At 39.4% G+C, this 27,738-nt stretch overlaps 1 protein-coding gene across 5 annotated transcripts in view; it reads right to left on the bottom strand.

Annotated features, from left to right (window-relative positions):
* The window catches only part of LEF1 (lymphoid enhancer binding factor 1), a 172,601-nt gene that overhangs the window by 24,808 nt on the left and 120,055 nt on the right, over nucleotides 1-27,738 (bottom strand). For 3 of the 5 annotated variants that reach the window (XM_036765391.1, XM_036765388.1, XM_036765392.1), the window contains exons 5-9: nucleotides 20,134-20,224; nucleotides 18,370-18,453; nucleotides 15,850-15,972; nucleotides 14,159-14,321; nucleotides 3,868-3,975 (exon numbers count right to left, since the gene is read on the bottom strand). In XM_036765391.1, the coding sequence (XP_036621286.1) occupies nucleotides 3,868-3,975; nucleotides 14,159-14,321; nucleotides 15,850-15,972; nucleotides 18,370-18,453; nucleotides 20,134-20,224 (569 nt within the window). The remainder of the gene's footprint in view (nucleotides 1-3,867; nucleotides 3,976-14,158; nucleotides 14,322-15,849; nucleotides 15,973-18,369; nucleotides 18,454-20,133; nucleotides 20,225-27,738) is intronic. The other 2 variants (XM_036765390.1, XM_036765393.1) reach the window with 1 other exon arrangement.

Here is a 27,738-nt window from a genome sequence, read left to right as displayed (position 1 = left end):
TGTGTGTGTGTGTGTGTGTGTATGTGTATACATATATATATGTGTATATATATACATATATATATGTTATACTATATATAGTATAGATTTATATAGAGAAAATGGCCAAATTTGATTTAGGATGCCATTTTCAAATAATTATAAGCTAATAATCTATAAGGTACCTCTGTACACCCCAGCCATGATTAAAAAAAAAAACAGCAGTTAATCTAAGAGCTCTAATGGAGCTGTATTCTATACATGAAGTGTGTGTGTGTGCGCGCGTGCGCACGCGCACGTAAGTGTGTATGTACTATGTGCTCCTAATCACTCCCTCTTTTTTTATGCTTATGCAGTCACAAATACATTTTTCTTCCTCTCATATTGTCATGTGATTGGCTGTAGAACTGGAAGACATTAGCTGAATCTGTTCACACAAATACTCAGGAAAATGAGAGACAGAGGCTTAGTGACACTGAATAAAGTCAGTTGAGAAAGCAAATGAAAATCACCAGGTCTTTTGTATGTCTTGAAAATATATTCCATTCACCCCATGTATTCTTTGGATCTCCAAAGTAATGCCGTAACATCGCAATTGTGTAACTGAAATAACTGGCTCTAAAGAGTGAAAAGCTGAAATTTATCTAGGCTCTAGAGTTTGAAAAGTGTGATCTGAACAGCACTTTTCATATATTATTTCATTTGATCCTTACAACAACCTAGTGAGGCGAATGCCATTATTATCCCCATTTTACAGATGAGAAAACATTTGTGTTGGATCGCCATTAAGTGTCTGAGGTGGCCTTTGAACCCATGTCTTCCTGACTTCAAGTCTAGTACACTATTGATTATGCCACACTATTCTTCAAATTTAATTAGAAGAGTTTGGGATGATAATAGAATTATGAGTGAAAGGGAAGAAAACCTTGTTTTCTTGCACCATGTACTCCTAATCACTCCCCCTTTTTTTCTGTTCCCAGAAAGATAGTAAAAGTTCGACAAAATTAAAATTAAATCTCATGGGCTCTGAGAAGAGTATGCATATGAAATAGATCTTTATTCACATGGTTAAAATATATTTGTATATAAAATATATAAAAAGTACATATGTGTATGTGTGCACATAAAATATGCATGGATATAAAGAAAAAGAAAGAGACAAAAGAGGCAGAGATGATAAGAGACAGACAGAGAAGAGGGAGAGGACACTCTTTGAAGCCTGCTAGTCTTATGCAATATTTATCAGAGGAACCATCGAAATAGAGATTTAAGTATTTACTTAAAAAGATAACAGTCTATAATTTTCCTAACCAATCAATAAAAATAATTAATCATCCAATGTCCTCTTCTCTAAATTAGAGTGAAAATTCCATAGAAAGCTAAGCTACATGTGGAAGGTTGAAACTATATATGTGTGTATATACATATATGTACATATACATATGTATATCTATATAGATATCATGTACATATTTAAATTGTTAAACTGTCCTTCAATGTGCTTCTCACATCTGAGTTTTTTTCCAAAGAAAGGAGTAATTATACTATCACTTTAGTGTAGCTTTTGTGAAAACACTTTGCACCATAATCTAGATGTAAGTTGGTTTTTCAAATGCCTATCAGCCCCAAACAGAAATACGGGCTGTACTTAAGCATGTAAACACATGAAAAAGATCAATCTCTTTTCCATTAAAACATGGTTTATATCTAATATAGAGCCTCAGCACTCAAAGGCGTTGGGCTTAAACAAAAGACAATTTTATTTAAAAAAAGTTTTTTATTGTTCTCAACTAAGAAGGTGTGGTGTTGGTTGTTTTACAAAATGGTCCATTATCAGCCAAGTTACCAAAACACGAAAGTGAAATTTCAAACATCCATAGTATGGGAAATTTTGTTATGAAATCATGGGATGTTACCTACCACCAGTGTGCTTCCAGTGGAAGTCAGCACAGCATCTTTTTTTCTTTTAATTATGCTCTGGTGATAAACATCCTTCAGTTTTAGTCTGTTTGGTTTAAGCTGACTAAAACCAACTTTAAAAGACTCAAGGTTGTCTCTGTTTTAACTACTCAACTGGAATGTTGAGTGTCCCATAATAAATGGCTTCATTCATGGCTAAAGGAATTATTAAGTGATGGATTAAAAAGAGCGTGCAACAAATTTGCGTTTTCCATTGATTGCTGTGGATCCTTAAACTGAACAAAATCATTGTATTTCAAGTATTTTACAGAGGGGAAAAATTCACAGAAGAATTCAATTACAATGGTTTCCATGAAAACCATGTCTCTAAAAATATGTAACCACTTGAAAAAATTCTCAACTTTTTCTTTAACCATCAAAAAAAGGAAGGAGTCCAACCCACTAACTGGTCTGACAATGAGGGGTTACTTAAGATCTACTGACACTAAGTATATACATATAAACCAAGAAATTAAGAGCACTGACAAAAATAGAGGTGTCTCTTTGAGCATGGCCAATGGAAAAAAAAATTTAAATAAATGGTTACAAAGTGAGATCCAAGACAAAATTAGAAGACAGAACTTTCAAAACAGGAGATAGAAATCTAAGCATTTTATCATTCCACTAATAGGAACTTTACTAGGATTTTGTATTTAAGAGGACACAGAGAATGGGGGCATATAACCCTTCGAGTGAAGATATTCCTCCTAAGCCAAAAGGAGGTGACAAGCTTAAAAAAGTTGAGAGAAATTTACTTCATAATAATATGCAGCTTTTCAGAAGTTTAAGATTCCTTTTCTTCATTAATTCTACAACTTCATTTAATGCTTAAATTCAGTTGCCAGAATGCTAAAAGGACTTTTTGTCCAAAGCATGCTGTGAGAAAGAAAGCATGGAACATATCTAATGAAAGTGGGGGAAAATGCAGAATGGAAGTCCGGAGACCTGATTTCAGCACCATCACTAACTAGGTTTAGTCAGTAGTCTTGGACAAGATGCACCTCCTCTGTACCTCAGTAAAATGAATGAAGAAGATTGGGGCAACTGGAAGGCTTCCTTCCAACTTCCAAAATCTATGAAGTCTTAAACTCTGAGGATGAGATTTATAAGTATTTTAAGGGAAGCAGGCAAAGTTTTGATAGAGAACTAAATACTATGTAAGATTTGGGTCATGAACAGAAATTCTTGCATGAATGTCACAGGCAACAGGAGTTGTGTTCACCCTCATAGCAACCCAGCTTTCACCTGCATCACAGAGATAATTCCATATAGTTTAAGATTTTTTCCTGACTGATAACACCACTATTGCTCACACATTGGACATGAGAATTATTTTCAAATTAGGTTCATAGTTCAGGTTCTTAGAGTTACAATTGTTTCCCTTCCTTAAAATGTGATGACACTGCTAAATAGATCATTAACAACAATATACTCTCATGAGTCTTTAACTTTGCTAATGCAAGAATCCAGATGATGATCGCAGTAATCATTTCAGAGGCATCAAATATAATAGCCTCATAAGGACTTTCTCATTGAAGTTTAAAGTGGCAAGAGACCTTAATGGTCATCTAGTTCAAATTCTGCATCTCCAGTCATTCATCATACCTCCAGTGATGGGGAAGTCTTTACTTTATTAAGATCAAAGATTTAGATTTGGAAGGTACCTCAAAAGTCATCTTGTCCAAAACCCTCCAAAGAAGTTAAGTGACTTTCACAAGGTCAAACAGGTCATAGGGAACAGAGCCAGGATTCAAACCCAGGGCTCCTTCCAGTGTAGCATTCTACCTCCTGCCATACTTCATATTCATCCAGAGCTTTTCAGTTTTGAATGAATTAATGCTTGAAATATACACACTTTAAACCAGCTTTCTCTATGGACAGCAGTAAAAAAAAAATGAAAATAGGCAACCACAGACAGTAGATGCTTACATAATTGTCTCTTGCAGACCAGCCTGGATAGAGCTGCATGTGTAACTGCCTTTCCTTCCGAGCTAATTCATAATATTTAGCCTGTTCTTCGCGGGAGAGGGCGTGCCACTGCAAGCAAAAATGGCAGGCAGAGAGGAGAAAACAAACGTAAGTGAATACAATAGGTGATGGTAGCAACATACAAAAACATCTTTCAAACTTGGGAATAATTTAGCATATTAAGCTTATTAACTCTGATTTACCCTTAAATAACCAAAAACCAAAGGGGTAAGTGAAACAAGGTCCTATTGGGAATTGGTGGTTATAAGAGAAGTCAAATCCAGGCCTTTCTTTCCTGTTCAATTATATTATAAGACACATCAAAGTCCATCAAATTTTGCTAAGAAAAATTATTTCTATGATCTTCTCTCAGTATTTTGTACCATAAATTAAAAAGAGATTTCCTTGGTGTACTTCAGCACCATTGTTTGTTTTTGTTTCTTGCTGCATTATTTATTAATTATTTTATTACTGTGGTTATTTTTTGCCATATTCAAACATCTGAGTCTGAAGTCCCATTCATTCATGCAAAATATAAAAAATTCCAGCTTTTTTTTTATTTTGCTGTGATGTTCTCTCTTGCATGAGCACTTTCTCATAATGTCACATGAAGAGGTCTCACCCTGTAAGGAAAGGAAATGAGCTTCTCTCATGTGATCCTTCCTTTCACATAGCAACACATCAAAGGTCACATACATACACTCTAACCGCCCTTGGGGAGACCACCGTAAACATTATACATTCATGCCAGCATACTTTACGGCCTTCATTTTATCTTCCCTCGCATGGAAAGTAAGGAGTCCTATTAAGTTTACTCTGCTGGCTACAACTTGATTTCAACTATCTAATTTGGCAAATCTAGATAGCAAACATCCTTTACATTCTCCCTGTGTGTCACTGCTTTGATACACTTCTAGATAACGTGCATTATGTTAAAATGGTACATTCTGGGCAATATAGGAATTTTTCTATATAAATGTTTGTGTATGTATATATAGAATGCATATGTGTGTGTGTACACACTAGCTGTGTGAATACATAAATTCCTAAAATTCTCCCCTCTTTCAAACTTCCCTATCACTATCAAGGTCACCACCACCCTCTAGTCACCAAAGCTCAGAATCTGGGGGTCATTGTTGGCGCCCTTATCTCTCTTACCCACCATATCCAATCTTTTGCCAAATCCTTCTGATTTTATCTTTGCAACGTCTCTTGTCCATATCCCTTTCTCTAATACTTTTACTCATCCTGATAGGGTCCCCATCATGTCGCACCTGGACCATTTCAAGAGCCTGCTGGTGGATCTGCCTGCCTCAGGTCTCTCCCCACTCCAGTTCATCCTCCACTTAGCCACCAAATCTTCCTAAAGTGCAGGTATCACCCTGCCCCTTTACTATGTTCCAGTAGCTTCTTACTACTTCCAGGATCAAATACAAAATTTAGCATTTAAAACTCTTTGAAACTCGGCATCTTCTTACTTTTCTATTCTTCTTCTATTTGACTCCCCTAAATGTATTCTATGGCCTCCTTGCTGTTGCCTGAATAAGACTCTACTAGTGCTTTATTTTCATTTACTGCCCCACCATGGCTAGAACCTTCTCCCTCTTCCCCTTTCTTTCCTGGCTTCTTTCAAATCTTGGCTTCTGCAAGAAGCTACTCTGGTCCCCTTAAATGTCAGTGCCTTCCCTCTGGGATCACTCTCCATCTATGCTGGATGAATCTTGCATGTACAGATTTGTTTGCATGTTGCATCACCAATAGGAATGTAAGCTCGTTGAAGGCAAGGACTGTTTTTGCTGTTCTTGGTGTGTCTGGTTGCTCACCCCAGTGCCTGGCATATTATAGGTGCTTAATAAAGGCTTGTTGACTGATTGACTGAACAAACTTGGCCCAAAGGAAAGACATGAGAAGACATATACTCTTTTGGTGAGGTGGGGAGTGGGACAGGTTCATGGTATGGGACACTGAATATATTTTCATACAGTTTCAACGTGTTGATCGGTTTTACTGATTTTTCTTTCTTCCTCTTTTTCTTTCTTTGTTATAAGAGATGGTTCTATGCAATGGGGAGGGGAGAGGTACAGGGGAAATTTAGGTGATGTAAAAACAAGATATCAATGATTTTTTTTTAAAAAAGAAAAGCTAAGTATCTTTTCAGAAATTTTGTAATTCATCTTATTTTTGCTGTAATGAGGTAGGGCATTCCCCAACCTTAAGGATATCTGCCCACATTGCAATGATCATCCTCTTCTCCTCAACACTCTTCTCTTTAGTTTTCATGACACTAATTCTCTTGTTTCTCTTCCTACCTACTCCTCATCCTCCTTCACTAGATCTTCATCCAGGTCATGCCCATTGACTGTAGGGGGCCACAGGGCTCCCCCCGAGCCTTCTTCTCTTCTCGCTCTATAGAATTTCACTTGGTCATCTCCTCAGCTCCCATAGATTCCATTATCATCTCTTTGCTGATGATTCTCAGATCTACATTATTCAGCCCTAACTTCCAGACCCAAAACTCCAACTGCCTATTGGAGATCCTGAACTAGATGTCCTGTAGACATCTTAAAACTCAACATGGCTAAAACTGAACTCATTCTTTTTCCTTCCAAACCTTCCTCTGTTTCTACCTTCCTTATTATTGTGCAGAGTGCCGCCATCTTTCCAGTCATCCACAACCTATGTATCTTCCTTGGCTCCTTAGACTTTCTCACTCATATCCAATCTATTGCCAAGGACTGTGGAATTTACCTTTGGCATCTTCTTACTTTTCTATTCTTCTTATATTTGACTCCCCTAAATGTATTTGTATATACTCCCTTCTCTCCTCTGACATTGCCACCACTTCGGTGAAGGCTCCTATCACCTTTATTGCTGTTGTTCAGTCAATTCACTCGTGCCTGACTCTTTGTGACCCCATTTGAGATTTTCTTGGCAAACAGACTGGAGTGGTTTGCCATTTCCTTCTCCAGCTCATTTTACAGGTGAGGAAACCGAGGGAAACAAGGTTAAGTGACTTCCCAGAGTCACAGAGCTAGTAAGTGTCTGAGGCTGGATTTGAACTCACAAAGGAGTTTTCCTGATTCCAAGTCCAGTGCTCTATTCACTGCACCACCTAGCTGCCCATCTTACAGCGGGACTACTGAAATAGCCTGCTGTTTGGTTTTCCTGCTATATGTCCATCTCTACTCCAATCCATTTTCCCTTCAGTTGTTAGTGATTTTCCTAAAGTTCAGGTCTGACTACATCATCTCCCTACTCAAAAAACTCCAGTGGTTTCTTAGCCCTTTAGGATCACATATAAAACCCTCTGTTTGGCATTCAAAACCCTTCAAAAGCTCCTTCATTCTCCCACCTTTCTAGTCTTCTCATGTCTTACCCTGGGGGCCATCTCCAGTGGTCCTGATCTATATATGGCCACTGGTCCCATATAGCTCCAGAGCAGAAAGTGAGGCTGGTGACCCTGCACAGTGGCTCTGGAGGAGAAAGTGAGGCTGGTGACTTTGCACAACCCTCTCTCTCTTAAATCCAATTCACTTGCATGTCATGGCATCACCTTCTTGATGTCATGGTCCTTTTTGAGAATGAAGGACAAACAATATCTTACTCCCCCCACCGCCCCCGCCAAATAATGTACTCTGTGACCTACTAATATTGGCTTCTTAGCTATTCCTCAAATAAGACGTTCTATCTCTTGACTCTGGGCATTTTCTGTGGCTTTCTCCTCATACACTGCATCCTCTTTCTCTTCATCTCTGCCTACTAGCTTCCTTAAAGTCCCAGTCAAAATTCTACTTTTCAAAAGAAGCCATTCTCTGTCCCTCTAAATTCTTAGGCATCCATAAATAAGAATGGAGGTGAGCCTGGTTTACACCCCAAACAATTCACTTTCAGTTTCAAAACATTTTTTTGAAGGAGGGTATAGAGGTGACTTATGATTTTATTACTATAGAAAATACTGATGTAAGCTATCTCTCTGTTGATGTAGATCTGTATCCCATCCCCCTGAGAAGTCAAATGACTTAGATAGAATCATACAGCCAACACATGTTAGAGGCAGGACTTCTTCACTTCAAAATATATCTTCTATCCACTAGCCATGCTTCCTAAATTTCAAAATTAGGTTGACATAATAATCACATCCTATATTTACAAAATGTTTTACATTTCCAAGAGGCTTTCACATACATTTTCTCCTTACAAACAACCTTGTAAAGTAGGTAGCACATTATTATCTTCATTTTACAGATGAAGAAACAGAGGCATTAAGAAGCTAAATGGTTTGTTAAAGATTACCCAGCCAGTAAATGGTGGAGCTGGGAGGTGAACACAGGACAGAGTGAATTCAAGGACGGTTTTCTTTTCCACCAATTCACACAAAGCAGAGCAAAAAGGGAGAGGTACAGAACAAATTCTTAGCTTGCATTTGCAATTAATCAGATTCCCTTTGCACTGTTTTTGGTCATAGATTTTTGTTACAATATTAACCTGTTATAACATCACAAAATATACAGAACAATAAAAGGAACTGTACCAGATTAAAACAAAAATACAGTAGTAGCATCAATGTTGAAATTTTGTGCAAAATAACTTTGCTAAAATTGGCATGGGTTAGAAGATGGGTCTATTTTTTTTTACAGTAAATGTTCCCCATTTTCTATCTTCATCACTTCATGAAAAATCAAGAGTATTGCCTGTATGTTATTTAATGTCTTAATTAACGTCTGTTAGGAGTCACAGCTTGGTCACATTGAAATACAGGTAAGTAAAAGAAAACCTAGCTATTAGGGAAATTCATTGTTCTCTAATGTCCTTCTCCCACCCTGGTTATTTTGCAAAAAGAAATCTTATAAACTATTTTGCTCATAATGGGATTTCAAAAGACAGACCTGAGACCATCACATTTTGGCTGATTTAATTGTTTTTTCATTGTAGAGACACAGTAAGAAAGAGCAGACACTACAAGCTTAAATATGCTTAGAGGAACTTTGGCAGAACCTTTAATTCATTCAAAAAGAGAACTTTACTTCATTCATTTGTAAAGAGAGCTACAATTACCCCAATGCTAAACGTAAAAAAATTTAAACCTGGGAGCTTTTAAGGGCTAGTAGCCCTGCTCGGCTAGAGAGACCTTTGTCAGGATAGAAAACCTGATCTTAATCAGAACTCAGAGATCTGTAAATAGAAACAGGTGTCCAAATCAAAGACAGAGGGACCCGAAATAAGAAGCATCATTCAGGACACATGCACCGATCTGGGAGTCGTTAAGAGAGCTGAGAAAGTAGCAATTGCTGGAAATGTGCCTGAAGAAGGAGGAGGAAGCATGCCTCCCTATATCTTTTCCTGGCTTGCTCTTTCGAGCAGGAAAAATAATTCCTGCTGGAGGGTTGGGGATCCTTCAACTAAGAAAAAATTGTTTAAGAGCATTACATGGCCTCAATAAAAATGTCAACTCTCTGCACTGATTCCTGTTTTTACGGGGTCAGGGAAAATGACAATCAGCCTTTAAGCTTGTATAGTTTAGAGTCCTCCAAGGGTGATGGGAATCACCCATCTGTGATGATTTGGTAAGGAGAATGATCATAATTATTGTTATTAAATGTTTAAGAACCTACTGGGTCCTAGGCATCCTATGTAGGACACCAGAAAAGCTATAATTTGCTCTCACTCATTCTTCTCCCAACCACAGTCTACGGCAGATAAGAGAAGAATTTTTAAGGCTGTGAAACTACCCTCAGAGAGTGCTGCTGAGACACCCTCTCCTATTTATAAAGATTGGTTGTCTCAAATATTTTTAATTATTTCTACTCAACTGTATTAGTAATTTTTAATAATTGAATCACCAGCAAGCAGATAAAAATAGCCTTATATGTCTTACAAAGCATTATCATGTGCACCAAATCTATGTGTAAGTTTTGCTTAAAAACAAAAACAAAAAACCTGGTAACTTACATGACAGATGCCAGAATACAGTTAGGTCCTATAAACTTGCAAACCAGATAAATTTGAAGTGTTTATGTGGTGGTGCCTGCTTGTAATCCTGGATACCAGGGAGTATGAGGTTGGTGAATCACTTGAGCTTAGGAATTCTGAGCTGTGCTGGGCTAAACCAATTGGGTGTCTGAACTAAGTCCAGCATCAATAGAGTGAGCTCCTGAGGGCAGGGGGACCACCAGGGTGCCTAAGGAGGATCGAACCAGCCCAGATCAAAGCTCTCAGGCTAATCAATAGTGGGACCAGGCCAAGGAATGGTGGAGGAGGAGGCAGAAGTGGAGAACAAAGAAAAGAAGGAGGAAAAGAAGGAGAAGGAGGAGAAACGAGGAGAAGAAAGAAAAAGGAGGAGGAGGAAAAAAAGGTGAAGGAGGAGGAGGAAAAAATGCATGTGTATTATAAAAACATCAGCTTTACAAAGGGGCAGCATGGGTTGAGAGATAGTTTGAAACCAGGAGGACCTGGGTGCAGGTCTGATCATCTCTGATACATATTATCTGGGCAACAAAGAGCAAGAAGACACTTAACCACCCTCCCCGCCCCACAGCTGCTCTAGACAATTTTCTAATTTTATAAATTACAGAGTCGTGCCCATCAGCACTGATAAGGGGGCTTCCTCACTGGAAGTTCCCTATATGAATGAAATCATCATTCTGAAAATGAGTATTTATTTTTAGGTCATCAGCTGCTTAACTGGCAGGCCTGAGACCATAACAATCAAAATTCTTTCAAATTAAATATCATTCAAATACTAAGATCAAATGTGTCCAAAAATTATAAAAGTACACAAAACACCCAAATTGATTGACAAAAATTTAGCAGACATTTTGCAGTTTAGAAATATGCTCTTTCTAGGGTGCCTGCAGGGGCTGGGTCATGTGGTAGACAGTGGGTGGATGTGAAAATTTTATAAGGCACCACAGTGCAGTGGAAAGAAGAGGAAGCTTTTTTCAGTTCAATGGTATAGGTTCCAGTTGTATTTGTTGTTTGTCAGTCATGTCAAACTCTTTGTGACCCCCATTTGGGGTTTTCTTGGTAAGGATATTGGAGTAGTTCTCCATTTCCTTCTCTATCTCATTTTACAGATGAGGAAACTGAGGCAAACAGGGTTAAGTGACTTGCTCAGGGTCATACAGCCATTTTGTTGAGACCAGATCTGAATTCACAAAGAATAGTCTTCCTGACTCCAGGCCCAACACTCTATCCATTGTGCCACCTAGCTGCTCCCGTGTGAGACTTGGGTTAAATCACTTAATCTCAACGAAGTTTCCTCATTTGGGTCGGTGGGGGGAATGATAGAGTTGGACTGGATAATCTCAAAACTCCCTTCTGACTCTAAAATTCTACAGTCTCTGGAACTCCAGGAATCCTTGGAACTAGGCTCTACTTTCTCCCAAAGAAATGATCGAGGGCAGAAAGGTACTGCCCTGAAAAAGGTTGCAGTGCAAGTACTTCCAGGTACCTTCCTAGCACACACCCTGATGTCCAGAGGTTTGATGTGTGTAGTTGTTGCTACAACCCAGAATAGCTGGGGCACTTCCCCGGTAGAAGCCACCATCCCTGCTGTAGATCATTCATAAGAACTGCTTTTACCCTCCAAGCCAAGTGGGAGTAAAAATAGTCCACCAGGAAGCATCTTAATAGAGCTGGCATTTCCATAGCAGTTTAAAGGCTTGCAAAGCACATTCCACAGGTTATCTCATTTAATCTTCACAACAACCCTGAAGGTAGGTGCTCATGATCAGCCCCATTTTATAGCTGAGGGAAGGAAAGGGGATGACAACAAGTATTTATTAAACTCCTACTATGTGCCGGGAGGGTGGCTAGGTGGCACAGTGTATAGGCCTGGAGTTAGGAAGACTCATCTTCCTAAGTTCAAACCTGGCCTCAGACACTTACTAGCTCTGTGACCCTGGGCAAGTCACTTAACACTGTTTGCCTCAGTTTCCTCATCTGTCAAACGAGCTGGAGAAGCAAATGCAAACCTCTCCAGCATCTTTGCCAGGAAAATGCTAACAGGGTCACGAAGATTCAGACATGACCGAAAATGACTGAACAGCAACAGCAAATGTGCCAGGCACTGTGCTAAGCACTTAACAAATATTATTTCCTTTGATCCTCAAATTATAACTCATAATTATATCTCATAACTCGGAGAAGGAGGTGCTACTCTCATTTTATAGCTGAGGAAATTGAGGCAGACAGCACTTAGGTCACCCTGTTAAGTGTCTGAGGCTGGATTTGAACTTGGGTCTTTCTAACTCCATATTCAGCCACTGTGCTACCTGGTCTTTCAGATTTAAGACAATGACGCACGGCCTCTAGGACTTCTTCCTGGGTTTGGAGATGGTTGTATCAAACCTAGGGATTCCCCTTTATAACAAAGCACGATATGGTAGAAAAGGCTTAGAACACGGAGACCAAAGACTTGGATTTGCATCCCAACTCTACCACTTACTGCTTATGACCTATGTCAAGTCATTCCATCTATCTTTGCCTTGATTTCCTTCTATCTAAAATGAAGGGATTTCACTTGATCACTTTCCAGATCTAAATCAATGATCCTAGGAAAAGATTCCTCCTATTTTGCCTTACAGATTTGGGGGAGAGTTGGGGGACTGGAGAGAGATACTGCTTTCCCCCTTTAGATAAGAGGGAGGACAAATGGGGTGGGTGGTAGAGGACTTGGGAGTCAGTTCTTGGCTCTGTCATTTAACAATCTGTATATTTCTATAACCTTGGACAAACCACTTAACCTCACTGGGCCTTGGTTTCCTCATCTGTGGAATGAGAGGATCAGACTAGATGGTTGCTAATTTCCTTTCCAGCCCTCAAGCTATGATATGCTATAATTCTAGGTCTTCTCCCAAATGCTCCAGTGTTACCTAATACCCTCTACCTTTCAGCTCATAATCTAGGTTAGTGTTATCAATTGAGCTGACTTGCTCTGGGTTCTGAACCTTCTTCTGAGTTGCCATTTTCCCCCCTAGTACATTGTACCATCCTTCTTCCCTGCCCACCCCCAGGACCATGCCACATCTTTATCTTTTTCACACCTGCTCACCAGACTCATCTTTTCCATTAGACCTTTACAGATACAGCCACTGGCTTCATTTACACAAATCATTCAAATCAAATCTAATGAGCCACAGACTCTCTGGGGATAACTTCAATACTTTGATGGATTTGTGACCTCAGGGATGTAGGTACTTCCCCCAATGATGCCAATGGCAGCTCATCCCATGAGACTGTTGTCTGGACCTCCCCTAAAGTCTTCCAACATAGTGGAGAGATTCCATTGGGATATATTGCTCTGTCCCTGCTGTGTGGGGAGCCCTAGAGGAGAAAGATGGGGGAACTCCATAAGAGGAACCTTTTAGTAGGTGGCCTCTGGTCCCCATAGTGTTCAAGATGGGGCAGGGTGCACCATGAGCCACTGAGGTCCCTGGAGTTCGTTATAGGCCTAGGGCCAGGCTTGGCTGACTAGCTTCAGGCCCTACTTCTCCTTCCTGGGACAATCTTAGCCACCCTCCTCTGACAAACCTTAGGGAACAGACTTATACAGGATAGGGATGGGAGTATAGAACTTTGCATCCCCACAATTTGAGGGGAAAATAAGAAAACTTGAATAGCATAGACTTGACTGTTGAAAATAATGTCCATTGTAGACAAGCATCTTATAAATGATTCTGGTTTCATAAAACTTTTCCCATTTAAAAAGCAATAAGGCAGGTTATAAAATTCTTTGACATTAACAAGAAATGGACCGAAGGACTGTGCAGATCCCCTATCTCTGCATGTATTTCTGTTCCTGTGTCTGGGTCTCCATTTTTTGTGCCTGTTTCTTGGGACACTGTCCTGTCCTATTCATTAAATGATAAGCTCCTTGAAGGCTACCTGAGTTGTTTTTAATTCTTCCCGGGATCCAGGTGCACCTGCTAGAAACTAAGTTTCCATGAGAGACTGGTGGTTCATGAGAAGTGTTCAGTGGGAGCAATTACACCTCAAAAATCGGTAATACAAATCAGAGCTTGGTTTATTTCTCTGATGATTATCTAGGTTGAAGAAAGTGATGTAGAAAATGTTAACAATGTGGATTAAACTTTCAAGTATACAATGGGTACCTTTTTTCTTTTTGGAGGGGAGAGCTGGTTGTTAAACATTTACCAGTATGTTGATACTTCAGGGTCATTGAATTTGGGTGGGATTTAATTAAATGTTTCCATGGTGACTATAAACACTCACATACTATTTCACTACTTACCCTTCTGCCTAGAATCTGGTTGATAGCTGCGCTTTCTTTCAGAGTACACTCAGCTACAACATTCGCTCTCATCTCTTTCATGTATAACATAAAAGCATTCAGAGGTTTCTTAATGTGAGGTCTTTTCGGCTCCTGCTCCTTTCTCTGTTCATGCTGAGGCTTCCTAAAAGGTGGGGGTTGGGAGTAGTAAGAAGAGGGTCACAAGCGGAAGAAAAAGAGAGAATCTGTTTACCATCAATAGCCAAACTTTCTCCTAGGAGTAAAGCTGGTGGGCTCACTATATACCCATGTGCCCTTACATTTGAAGAGCTGGCACCCAGCTAGATAGATTAAACCTAATTATGTCAACAGCAGAACCCAGCAAGCCACTGATTCTTTGTAGATAAAGGCCTTTGCTAAACGACACTGGTTTCATAAAACGCTTCCCACGAAAAAGTAAAGGGCTGTAACATGATTTGACATAAAATGGAAATGGATTTAGAGATGGAAAGAGGCCCTATCCTCAGTCTACTTAAAGCCTGAATTCTCAGGTTTTCTTAACATGAAGCAGAGTATGTGATGTTGGTGCACGCTTCTTCATAACCAATCAAATTAGTTGACAAATATTTATTAAGCCCCTATTATGTGAATCGCATTATAGTAAGCACTGGGGATACAAAAATTAAAATGAACATGTCTTGTCCTCAAGGGGCTTATGTTCCAGAGTCAGAATCATGGAATTTGAGAATTGGAAGTGAACTCACTAGCCAATCAGTCCAACTCATACCTGAAAGGAATCCCCATAATTCCCTGATAAGTAAGTATTTCTCCAATTTCTGCTTAAAGATTCAAAAGGAAGGGCAACCTCCTATTTTCCAAGGTAGTCCATTACATCTTGGACAGATCCAATTGCTAGGAAATTTTTTCCTAAAATCAAGCCTAAATTGACATCTTTGCAACTTCCACACATGGCTCCTGATTCTGTCCTCTAGGGCTAAACAGAAGAAGGTTAATTCCTCTTTCACATGATAGTCCTTCAAAAAGAAGAAGACAGATTGACTCCTCCGAGTCACTTCTCCGGGTTAAACATGCCCAATTCCTTCCACAGATCAATCATATGACATGGACCCAAAGCCTATCACCGTCCTGGCTGTCCCCCTTTGATCACTCTCCATCTTATTGGGGGTCTTTGTATAACTGTGATATCCAAGGTCCTGGGCTTCAATCCTATTGTGAAATTAGAGGGATGGCTTTGGCACTAAGAAGTCATAACCTGAGGCATGGGGCTTTTTTTTGCCCCTAACCTCTGCACTGAAGAGGATTCAAAACAGAATGTGGGTGATCTCTTTAGTAAGGAAGGATGCTGATACACCAGTTTATTTTATATGGACTTCCTAAGACATCCAGTAGCCCTGGCTTCTTTACTGTATGAGCTGAATTGGAGTTGGCACCCTCCTGGCAAACAAGTCCACCACTCATGAATCAAGATCTAGAGGTGCCCTTGGAGGGAGTAAATTTTGTTGATTCTCTCATGCTCTACTCCTTGCCCTCTGAATCATAAAATAAAGAATGATCACTACACAGAGAATCAAAGCACTTCTGAGTGGCTACAGAGACATAACCAAGAAGGCACACTCAAAGCAACTTTTCTTGATAAGAGAAGTGGGGGATGAGAGGTGGTGAAGATGCCAGGAAACCAGAAGCAAACTTACACGTGCATTAACTCATTGTCAGTATGAGGGTGTTCCTGTTTGACCTGAGGCGTTACGATAGCTGGATGAGGGATTCCAGTTGTGTGGGGACCTGGAGGGCCAGGGATCATATGATGTGAAAACCTAAAAGAAAAAAGAAATAGATAAAAAATAAGTGCCTACTGATAAGCCATCATAGCAAAAAACCAGGGAGAGACCAGTAAACAGGACACTCCAAAGAAATGTGGGGATGACCAGCCACTAAATGCCATTGGGCTGACAGTACAAACATTGCTCATTGAATAGAAAAAAATTAACTACTGCTTATTGTAACTGCATTTCTTTCCTCAAGTCATTTGATAGAAATGTAACAAGTGACAAAATTTCCCAACCAGTTTGAAGGACTAACAAAAGACTCAAAGGACCATAGTATCATACATTTGGAGTTGGAGGGGATCTTCACGATCCCAACCCCTTGTGGAAACTGAGGCCAGAGAGATTGAATCCCTTGCCTAAGGTCATGATGTCAAAGATCAAAAAATCAAAAAATTTATAAGCTAGATGGCCCTTAGAGGCCATCAGATTCAAGAGAAATGTAAAATTTTCTTTTTTTTTGAAAAAAGTTTCCCAATAATAATGTCAAAAGAACCATTTATTTGTAATATAATATTCTATTATGGTAATTCTTTTAATAATTTTAACAAGACACCAAAGAAATAAAACAAAGGATTATCTCTCCATTTGTAGAAAAGTATGAAAGTATAAGAACCTCCACCCCGGACATCCATCCAACTTTTGCTCTATCCTATCTAAAGATCAGGAGAAGCAGGAGGAAATAAGAAAAAGGAAGATTTCCCTCAAATAATAAACATAATTGAAATAGTCCCAGATACTTTTCCATATTTACTATACAGAACTAGGAGGACTGTTTAAGAAATCCCAACTTATGGAAAACTGATGAAGAATTCAAGAAGACATTTTTTACTAAGTACAGCATTGTATATGATACAAGAGAAAGCCAGGTACATGTACATGTATTAAAAGCAACTACATTTCCAAAGGCTTGCATTGCATTGTAATGGTCTTAAAATATCCACCACCGATGAGCACAAAGAAGGGAAACCTGCCATGCAAGAAAAACTAAACAAATGAGAGTCAGAGGATCACAGCCTTCAAGCTGAAAGGGACCTTGGAGGTCATCTTCTTTCAACAAGTTCTTTAGCTATGTTTGGCTTCATTTAAGAAACTTTTGCTTTTCAAAGTGTTTTAAGGGTTTAAGAAGAGCCCTCCTCTTCCTCCATGGCCTTCCCAAACATCCAAGGTTGGCAGCTCTCCTCAGCTACTTCAACCCCCAAATCAGGCCATTTGGGAAAAAAAAAATAAGCTCTTTCATCAGGGAAGAAAAGAATGGAGTCTCCTTGAATATGTACTGAGAAACAAAAAAAAAATCAAGACTGCAGTACTTTCCTCAGAGAATGAATCTGCTAAATTTAGGATTTAAAAAAAAAAAACAACAACACACGTACTGGTTATTTGTCAGTGAAAAAAACCTGTCACCAGACAGTTCTAACAATGTGACTTAAAGTGGGTGTAAATTTTTTTTTCCTATGGGGGAAAGAGTTAATTTTGTTTTGGACTCCCTAACTGAAATATCTACAATTCACCTAGAAGAGGGTAAAGAAATTATAATGAACTTAAGAAACCCAAGTTAAAAATTTAAAATAATAATAATAAAAAATAAATGCTGATTACTACTTATTAACCAAACTGTATGATGTCCCATATGATGACAGTATTTCCCTTGAGAAAGTCACACCAAATGCACAGATGATATATTGCAATCTTGTGTGAATACACCAAGCACAGGATTCAGAAGCCATCTTTTTCCAGGTGCAAAAGCATTTACACAGAGCAGTTTCTAAGTGTGGCATGGCAGGTCTCAGAGAGCATTGCTTGCACTAATAAGTCAACACATGGCCTGATTCACACACTAGTACAGACATCCCGTAGGTACTAACAGCTTGTACACACAACCCTTATCCTGGGGCTAGGACTGGACCCTGCAGAATCTGTGTATTTTTACCAACTAGTCACGCTAGGCTGAACTTGAGACTTGTGTCCAGGAAGCAAATTAGGAGAGTAAACCACTCTTTCCCCTCCTCCCCAATATATTTTATTAAATCAAGCAAAACTGACTGCAATTTCCAACATTGGAATATTTCACCCCCCACCCCCACCCCCTACACACATACATGGAGTGAGGAGGAGCCCTTTCACTTTGGGAGTAAATATTTGCAATGATCATGGATCATTGGCATATCCGGTTTCTATCCCCTGTCTACAGTACATGGCTCCTACCTGGGAAATCCTAATTAGCACTTCTAGTGTGGGAGCCAGGCAGCCTGTATCTACAGACAGACATGTTGTTGAAATTGAGGCACCGCTCCTAGCTGTCTAAAAGGCAAGCAGCGGCATACAAGATGCAAGAGAAAAGCAGCAGCTTGTATTCAAATGCCCCAGTTTTCCGCCTCCTCCACCTACCTGGACATGGAAGTGTCGACTGAGAGTGAGGATGGGTAGGGCTGCCTGAATCCACCCGTGATGGGATATACAGGCTGACCTTGCCTGAGGTCACAGAAGAAAGGATCCCATCAATAATAAAACAAGAGTTACCAACTAGCAACAACAATGAGAGGAGGGCAGGATTAAAATAATGTTGTCTGGGGTTTCAATAGTTCCCCCCTCCCCACCTCAATTTCCTCAGTTACAGATAACTGGTTCCCCCTCTCATTCCCACCCCCAAAGAGCCATTTTTCTTAAAGAAAAGCCCTCCTCCCTCACACACCCCAATTTAAAATCATATTAGTTAACACAAAGGCTTGTGAGTCAGGTCTTCTCTGCTAAAAAAAAGAAAGTAGCCAGTCAGTGAATTTCATCTGAAAAGTCTGCAGACTACTAGGAAACGGAAATAAAAAATAAAATTGGATAAATCTATTCCAGTGACCAAACTTTTTTTTTATACCCCCACACCTCCTACACACCTCTTTCTCATTCACATATTCCTTCAAGAAACAAAAGATCTCCTGTTTGTTTGCCTTTCCACCCTCCCTTCAGGTCCCATCTCTCCTTCCCTCCCTCCCTCCCTCCCTCTGTCTTTCCCATATCTAACATTACACTTTCTTGCATGCTTAGTTTACACCCTCTCTTCTAACTGCCCCTGATGGGACTCGGCACAGGATTAATGCCCCTTAAGTAGCTAAGTTCAGAAGGAATAATTGATTCAGGTTTGAAAGTGTAAGCACAATCAATTAAATTCAAACAGAGTTATTGACCGAGAGATTTAATGCTTTAATTAAAAAAAAAAAAAAAAGACAACTGGCATTTCCAAAGCTGTTAGCCTTAATAGCAACCAGGATGAGAATCCATAGTTAAAAAGAGGAGAGAAGAATTCTTAGCATACTGCATAGGGGTAGGGGAGAAGAAAGGAAAGAAACACAGATTGAAGTTTCATCACAGATCCACCCCTCCCCCCCAAAAGGAATAGTATACTCCAAGAGGAGGGGAAAAAAAGATGAGGGTACCAAAGATAACAAAAAGGCAATACCCTGTGTGTTTCTTCTTCCTTCTTTCTTTCAAGTTACATTTTCTTTGCCTTTAAAGTTTTGGCTAAGTAATAACAATAATTTAAAAAAACAACCTTTAAAAATAGAATAAAAACAAAGAAAAAAAGGGCTCTAACATTAAATTTTCAAGAAAAGAAAGTCCTAAATAAGGCTTTTGATTGATGTTGAAGTTCAAGGTACACATATCTTTCTCAAAATTCAAGAACTGTATTCATATTTTGAATTCCTGTATATGGTCTACTCTGCTGACAGCTGACAGCTTCTTCTTCCCAGTTTGACATGATTACTCTAGTAAGAAAAAAACATTATGTATGTTCACCTTTGGTGCTAGAAATTACAAGTTTATTCATAAAAAACTTTAAAAAATGTTTTCCCTAAGAGCCGTCTATTTGCAGTCATACCAAACGCCCAAAGCAACACACTGGATCCATCCAACTATGAGCTTCAAAGCAAAAATGCCATATGTTCATTTTCTACACATATTAGAAAACAGATTCAACCTGTTTCAAAGTCTACATTTTTTTAATCTTTTAAATTGAAATGAAATGAATTGACCACCTTCCTCACGAAGTGAAATTTTCTTTACTCCATGGTCCTGTTCATAAAGTTAACATGAATAAATGAAAAAGGAAAGGTATGAAAGTATAGATATTCTACTTCCAAGTTGTCAAAGGGTTCTTACCAGCCAAGAGGTGGGGTAATCTGTCCTACACCACTTGGAGACAGGGGATAAAAGGTAGGGATGTCAGGAGCTGGAGGATGTCTGGACATGCCTGTTAAGAAGAACATAGGAGAGGTAAATTTTTAGATTCAACAGGCCACTGGGCAAAGAGATGAATGAGAAAAGAAATAAAATGCCTTATGCTTTAATCAAGAGATGGAATCAAATTGTTTTTATTGTGGAAATTTGGAAGAAGTTGTAAGAAAAGCACTTTGTAAATGACTGTATAAACACGAAGTACCACTATTACTGTTACTATTATTATGATTATGATTTTTCTCACTTCAAAGGCATCTGAATTCTAGGAAAAAAACTTCATCTTGACTAATGCATAATATATTTTAGTAATTCAGTTACAACATCTACTTTTTTGAGGACTCCGTGAAAGCACAAATGAAAACTCAAACTCATCAAATCCGATTTTAGAAAGATGCTATTTATTCCACTTTATTTCCTTTTAGCTAAGGAAAAGCCATACAACTCTTCTGAAACGCAGCATGAAACAAAACGGAATGATGGTACAGGCAAGGTAAATAGCCTTCCATGGAGCTACTGCAGGATTAGGTAGGCACCTACTTTTACCAGTTTTTAACTCGCACCCTCATGGATGAGATTTGGAAAATTTGCTACCAGAGGATCAGAGTTTAATTAGGAATCATCTTCAGTCTCTTAATGGTCACACTTGATATGATTCATTGGGTTTCTGACTGTCACTTCATCTTCAGCTAAGCTCTGCACAGCAAGTTGAGACCTCTGGGCTTCAAGGTTACCCTGTTCCACATCAGTTGCATTTCACAGAAAGGCAACGTCCCTCTAGAAATGCTCATCTTCCCAGCCATGGAGTGTCCCTGAACTGTAAGAAGCACCTCAAGATTAGACCTAATCCTAGTCCCAGATGACTGTCCTTTGTTCATGTTTTACCTAAGATTGTCTATAAAAGGAAGAAGAGAGAGAGTCCCATGAGCGAGCCTATGAAAAGCTGTCATTTAATATGTTTGGGGAAGTAGAGCCGAGGAGGGGAAAAGCTATTAAGGCTTCTTAACACATTAAATCAACTCTTTTAAAGGGCAATTTCAATATTTATGCTTACACTCTGGAGGTGTGAAAACTAAAGAGACATACTCATGGGAGGCTGAAATGGTACTAAGTGAATAGATGGCTGGTGTGTGTGTGGTGCAGGCAGATTGAGTATTATATCATGGACTTGTGTGACATTTACTTTCCATGCAAAATTCCACTGAGTTCCATCTGGACTTAAGAAGATATCCAAAATCTTGAAATTGAAAATGGACTAATAGCCAGCATTTATGCACCTCTTTAAGTTTTGAAAAGGGTTTTACATATATTATTTCATTTGTTCTTCACAACAACTCCATGAAGTAGGTGTCACCATTTTACAGATGAGGAAATTATGGCTGAGAGTGACTTGTCTAGGGTTACATAGCTAGTCAATGTCTAAAGCAAGTCTTCCTGATTCTAAACTCTGAACTCCTAGCCACCTGAAACAGTAGGAAGAACAAAAAGGGGGAGAAGGCTGATGCCTTTGACTTTGTATCTACAGCTTAATTAATGCGCGTTGGCTGATGGTGGACAAGTCCCCAAAGCTAATGCAATCTAAAGCTTTGTTAAGGCAGGAATAGACTACATTTAGAGCAAAGGAAGTAACAAGCTTATTAATAATAATATTAATAATTAATTATATATGATTATAGTTATAATTATATATTATTATTCTTGTCAAACCATATAATCATTAGCATTTAATAATAGCATTTATAAATAACATAAATAATAAAGGATAGCATTTATAAAGTGCTTTAAGATTTAAAAACTACTTCATATATGCTAACTCATCTGTTCCTCAAAACAAACCTGGGAGGCAAATGCCGTTCTTATCCCCCAGTTTACAGTTGAGGATATGGAAGTAGGAAAAGGTTGTGTGACTTGCCCAGGGTCACACAGCTATTTAGTGTTTAAGGCAAGATTTAAATTTTTCCTGATTCCCCAAGCCCAAGGTCTCTTTGTCCACCTATCAATGACATCTGGAGTACTGTGTTCAGTTTTGGTATTACATTTTGAGAAGGACATAGGGTAACCAGATTTGATCCCAAGGAGGGTGGCCATGCCAGTCAAAAGCTGAGTTGAAAGACTCATGTGTGTACGCAGCACGGCAAAGAGCAGACTGAAGGGGAAACTTGATAGTTCTCTGCAAATGGGTCTGCAAATATTTGAAAGGCTGTCAAATGAAAGAAAGATAAGCCCTGTTCTGCTTGACCCTAGAGGGAAGAGATAAGAACAATGGGTGAAGATGAAGAGAGTCAGATTTTATCCTGATGCAAGGAAAGTCTGCCCCATGATAAGAGCTGCCCCCAAATGTAATGGGCTGCTCCCCTTCATTATAGGGGACCATTTCTCAAAGACGTTGCAGACCAGAGATTCTTAAGATTTTTTTCAATCATGAACCCATTTTTCAATCCCTTTTCAGAATAATGACTGAAAAGCATAAAATAAAATAGGATTACAAAGGAAACCAGTTTTGGTGAAATACAGATGGATTTTTTTTCTCATCCAAGTTTACAAACCCTTAACAATCTATACATGGACCAGGCTAAGAATTCTTTGTGGTAAAGGGAGGTTCCTGTTCAAGTCTGTACTGAACTAGAGGACCAAAAAAGCCAATTTTGATTCTGAGAGTCTACTGAAGAATGTACGTTGATGGATCTATGATTTCATCATGATAGTGAGAGTCCTTCCACTGATTTAGAACCATGGTGTCAAACTCAAGTAGAAATGGGGGCCATTAAACCATATCTAAGGTTTCAGCAGGCTGCACAAAAATTTTTTTATTTATTTTATTCAATATTTCCCAATTACATTTTCATCCAGTTCAGACTGAATTTCTAAGTGTCGAGGCTACTTCATGTCTGACACATTGGATGAGATCATAGCACTAAAGTCAACTCCTTTGGCAGAGGCAGCCGGCTGTTGTGATGGACAGAGAGCTGGGTGTGGGGTCAGGAAGACCTGGGTTCAAATCCTGCCTCAGATACTTCCTAACTGTGTGACCCTGGACAAATCACACAACCTCTGTCTGTCTCCGGTTCCACAACTGTAAAACGGAGCTAAGAATACCACCTACCTCCCAGGGTTGTTGTGAGGATCAACTGCAATAATATTTTTTTTTAAATTGAAAAGAACCTTAAAGATCATGTGCTTGTTCAATATTCCATTTAATTCTTTGACCACGTTCCATCAGCATGAACTAGGAAGACTGAACCTCATATTTGCTGTTGTAATCACAATTTGTAACAAAATTAATGACATAACAGACCACAGTATCTCAGTGCTAGACCTGGAAGGAATGTCAGAAGTCATTGGGTCCAAACACTGAGATAATATTTTTTTAAAAAGCTTAGCAGAGTGCCTGGCACATAGTAGGTGCTTAATAAATGTTTGTTTTCTTCCTTTGGCCAGACTGGCCCAGAATTACATGAGCTGAAAATAACTATGAAATCACGGGCTATTCAAAGTTATGGCTGTAGGAGACAAAGGGGGACAGGGAGGATGTGGGGGTGGGACTCAAATCAGCTTCCAGAGGAAATGGGAAAATATTGACAATTGCAAATATTATTAGAGATGAGACACTCGGTTCTTGGTTCTGACACATAAGCGTGTGTGATGTCGTAGCTCCTGCCTTTGAACAGCCAGGGACCTTTCAACAGTGGCTAGCGTTTGGCTCTACAAAATCAGGACACAAAAGAATAAGAATTGTAACATTTCAATACTTGTAGAGATTTATAGTTTTGTCAATGTGGCTACTTCCTCCACTGAAATAGGTTAAAAGCCCTTCATGCTTTAATATGGCATCTTAGCAAGTTTCTAGGTCCAAAAAGAAAAAAAAAGCATTCATTGCCAGAAATGAACCTCTATGAACTCTGCTAGACCAGAGCCCAGATGACTGATGAACAGCCTGTAAGGCCCATCCTAAAGACTAGAGCTGATGCTTCATTGCCTTCACCTTTGAGAATCCAGGGTCACCTCTAAGCCAAGGAGAAGAGCAGGATCTTAGGATTTAAAAAAAATCAACACAAACTGAAAACAGGAGTATGATGGTATTTTTCTTAACCCCATTTGTTGCAAGGCTGTCCAATCCAGATAGGAAAGTAAATCCACTCTGGTAATCATCCACCAGCTCATTTGTCACTTCAGGCTGATGGCTTTTTACATGTTGAAAGTGGCCTTCGGTATGTCCCCACTTCTGTTCCTACAAAACTCCCCTTCCAAGTTTACCGTCTATCACTGCCCTTCGCATGCTTTGGATTACAGCCAAACTGACCTTCAGCTCACGATTGCTCATATACAACGTTCCATCTCATTTCACCATTCTGTTGTACAGCCTCTCTGTCCCACATCTGAAATGCCCTCCCTCCTCACATCTGCCTAGTAGAATTCCTAAGTTTCTTTCAAAGCTCAGCTCCAGTATTATTTCCCATGGAAGTCTTTTCTGATCCTTCAGGTTGCTAGTGTCTCTCCTGAGCCTCACCACCAAAATTCCTTTTGCTTTTTCATTTTGGAGTACCCGCTGTTTTCTCTTAATAGAATATAAGGTCCTCGAGGGAAGGGACTGTTTTATTTTTGTCTTTGTTAATAATCAGGGCCCTAGCATAGAGCAGGGCACAGAATATGAATAAATGAATGAAAAGGCATATTAGTCCTACTATGAGCAAAGCATTTTCTAAGTGCTGGAGATACAATAAAGAGTTAAAATGTCCCTACTCCCAAGAAGCTCACATTTTAAGAGGGGTACACAACACATATGGAAGACTTTGGCAGCGAGTCAGATGGAAGGATCTCATAATCCTTAGGGTATAGAAGCAATGTAGATGATTATGCATTTTCTTTTATCTTTAATATCATCTCCACTAAAAAAAAACTAGCCACATTTATATTTGATATTGAACTGTTTGAAGGTACCAAGGTCTTTGGTAGTAAGAACTCCTCTCTTTCTCCTCCCCCATGTCTCTGGTAGCCGCACCTGTACAAATAGCTGCCAGGTCCCATCTACATAAAGGTTCGTGCCTTGGATGATGACTTGGATGAGGAAGCTGGGCTCTAAGAAGGGCTAGTACTCTGGGAGGTACTTCTATTCTGGGGCTCTTGGGCTTGCCCATCTGTTGGTGGCAGCTGATCAGTGGTTATGGGTGAAGCTCATGATAGATGCTTACTCCGTAGCGATGACTGTGGGGGACAAGAGGGAAGCAAGACTGCTGTTCTGAGGATGAGGGGGTCACTGCTATTCCCAGGACTCTCAAGTAGAACAGAAGCTTAATACATGGTTCACTGATTAATTCTTCTGTTGTTACTCAGATTTTAGGATACCAACCACCTGGGTACATTATAAATAGGGATTCCTTTTTTGTAAGGGTTGGACTAGAGGTCCTTTCCAATTCTTAAATTCTATGATTGTATAATTTGCCAATCAATCTGAGGCAGAAACTAATGTTCTTCTGTTCTGGGTTTTATTGGGTAGGTGAGTTATGATATTAACACAGGTACTTCAGATCATATGTTGATAACAGACTTTGCATCCCTGGAACATAAGGCAGAAGGAATAATTCATTGGATTAAATCAAAATAGGAAATCTGAAGTCCATGAGGTCTAAAACTATTGAAAACTATATTCTAGAGTAGAAGTTCTTAACTCTTTTTGCCCAGTGTCATGGACTTTGTTGGTAGTCTGGAGAAGCCTGGAGACTCTTCAAAACAATAATATTTATAAATGAATAAGATAAAATATATAGGATTACAAAGAAAACCACTTATACTAAAGAATAGTTATCAAAATATTTAAAAACCAAGATCACAGACTCCGGGTTTAGAATCATTCTTTTGGAAAGTATTCTAGAATCTTCATGCCTAAATTAGAAAATGTGCAAATGACTGTGTTGAATATAGATATTTTGAACCCTTTTTAAAGATTTTCCGCTGTTCAAGGTACAAACCTTTAAATGACATGTTTGTAACATTGTTCTAGTCATCACAACTAAGAAGTGCCTGATAATGAAAGAGTATTCCAATGAGTACTCCAATTCAAATAGCATAGGCCAAGGAGAGCAGGAGAAAGTACACTGAGCCAAGAGTTAGGAGACTTGAGTGGTCTATCAAGTGGCACCATCAAGCTATTGTCACCTGTAACATAAAGGACAGGATCGCCTCTGAGGATCCTTGCAGATCTAACAAACATATCATCAACTAAATAAGCCTTTGTTCAATTTAAGACTTCTTTTGGTGGGATCAGCAAAAGGTCTCCAACAAGGAAGTGCCAAGTCAAGGCTTCAGTCCGTATCCTGGATCAGGGAAAGCTACTTATTCTCTTCAGAAAAAGCGCTGGAGGTCAGATGGGCCATGGCAATAAACAAAATGGTGCTCGTCATCTTTCCCCCTTAAATGAAATGTGGGCTCTCTTTCAGCCATCTAAGCCTTTCTCACTCAACTATTTCCTTACAGTGTGATCTTGGATAAGTCTTTGATCTCTTGGCTTCTATTTCCTCAACTGTAAAATAAGTGGCTTGGACTGGATGGCCTTCCAGTTAGTTCTATGACTCTTCTTCTAACACCTAACATTTCTTGGACCAGCCCTACTTCTCATCCTGGTTTACACCATTACAACCTTAATTCAGACCTTATCACCTCTTACTTGGACGACTATAATAGCCTCCTAATGATTCTTTCTTCCTCCAGTCTCCCCTCTCTCTCTAATCTCTCCTTCACAGAATGATCACAATCCTTATCATCTCACTATTCTACTCTCAATAGCAGCTCTTTCAGACCTTTTCATCTCCTTAAATCTCCCATGACTCCCCCTCCCTCAACCTTCTCAGCTGAGGACCTTGACTCAGTTTACAGAAAAAAAATTGAGACCATTCACTGAGAGCTCCCTCCCTCTTCTTCCCTCTTCCTCATCTCATCACTCCGGTGTCTTCTGCCACTATGTCCTCCTACACCCCATCTCACATTAAGAAGTAGCCTCTCTCTTTACCAAAGCTAACCCTTCTACCTGCACAAGTGATCCCTTTCTATCGGTCATGTCCACTCTTACTCCAGCCTCTCCCTCTCTACTGGCTTGTTCCCTACAGCTTACAAATATGACCATTTCTCCCCTATCCTCAAAAGACCCTCACTTGCTCCTTCTGTCTCAGATAATTATTATTCTATATTGCTGCCTCAGACAGAGTGAGATCTGGGAAAGACCTTAGCTTGAAAAGGTCAACATCTCCCACTTCATCTGGGGTCATCTCCAGTCATCTTGATCTATATCTGGCCATTGGATCCAGATGGCCCAGGAGGAGAAAGTGAGGCTGATGACTTTGTACAGCCTTGCCTCACTTAAAACCAATTCACATGGAAGTCAATATATCGCCTTCCTGATGTCATTGGTCCTCTCTGAGAATGAAAGACAAAAAAAATAATATTTCTAATGCATAGCTATGACCATTTCACTCCCCAGTTCAAAAATCTACAATGGCTTCCTGTCGCCTAGGTTAAAATACAACCTCCTTAACTCAG

Source organism: Trichosurus vulpecula, chromosome 6, assembly GCF_011100635.1.
Source record: "Trichosurus vulpecula isolate mTriVul1 chromosome 6, mTriVul1.pri, whole genome shotgun sequence".
In the NCBI taxonomy this organism is placed as follows: Eukaryota; Metazoa; Chordata; class Mammalia; order Diprotodontia; family Phalangeridae; genus Trichosurus; species Trichosurus vulpecula.
This window is presented reverse-complemented; position numbering and strand designations above follow the sequence as displayed.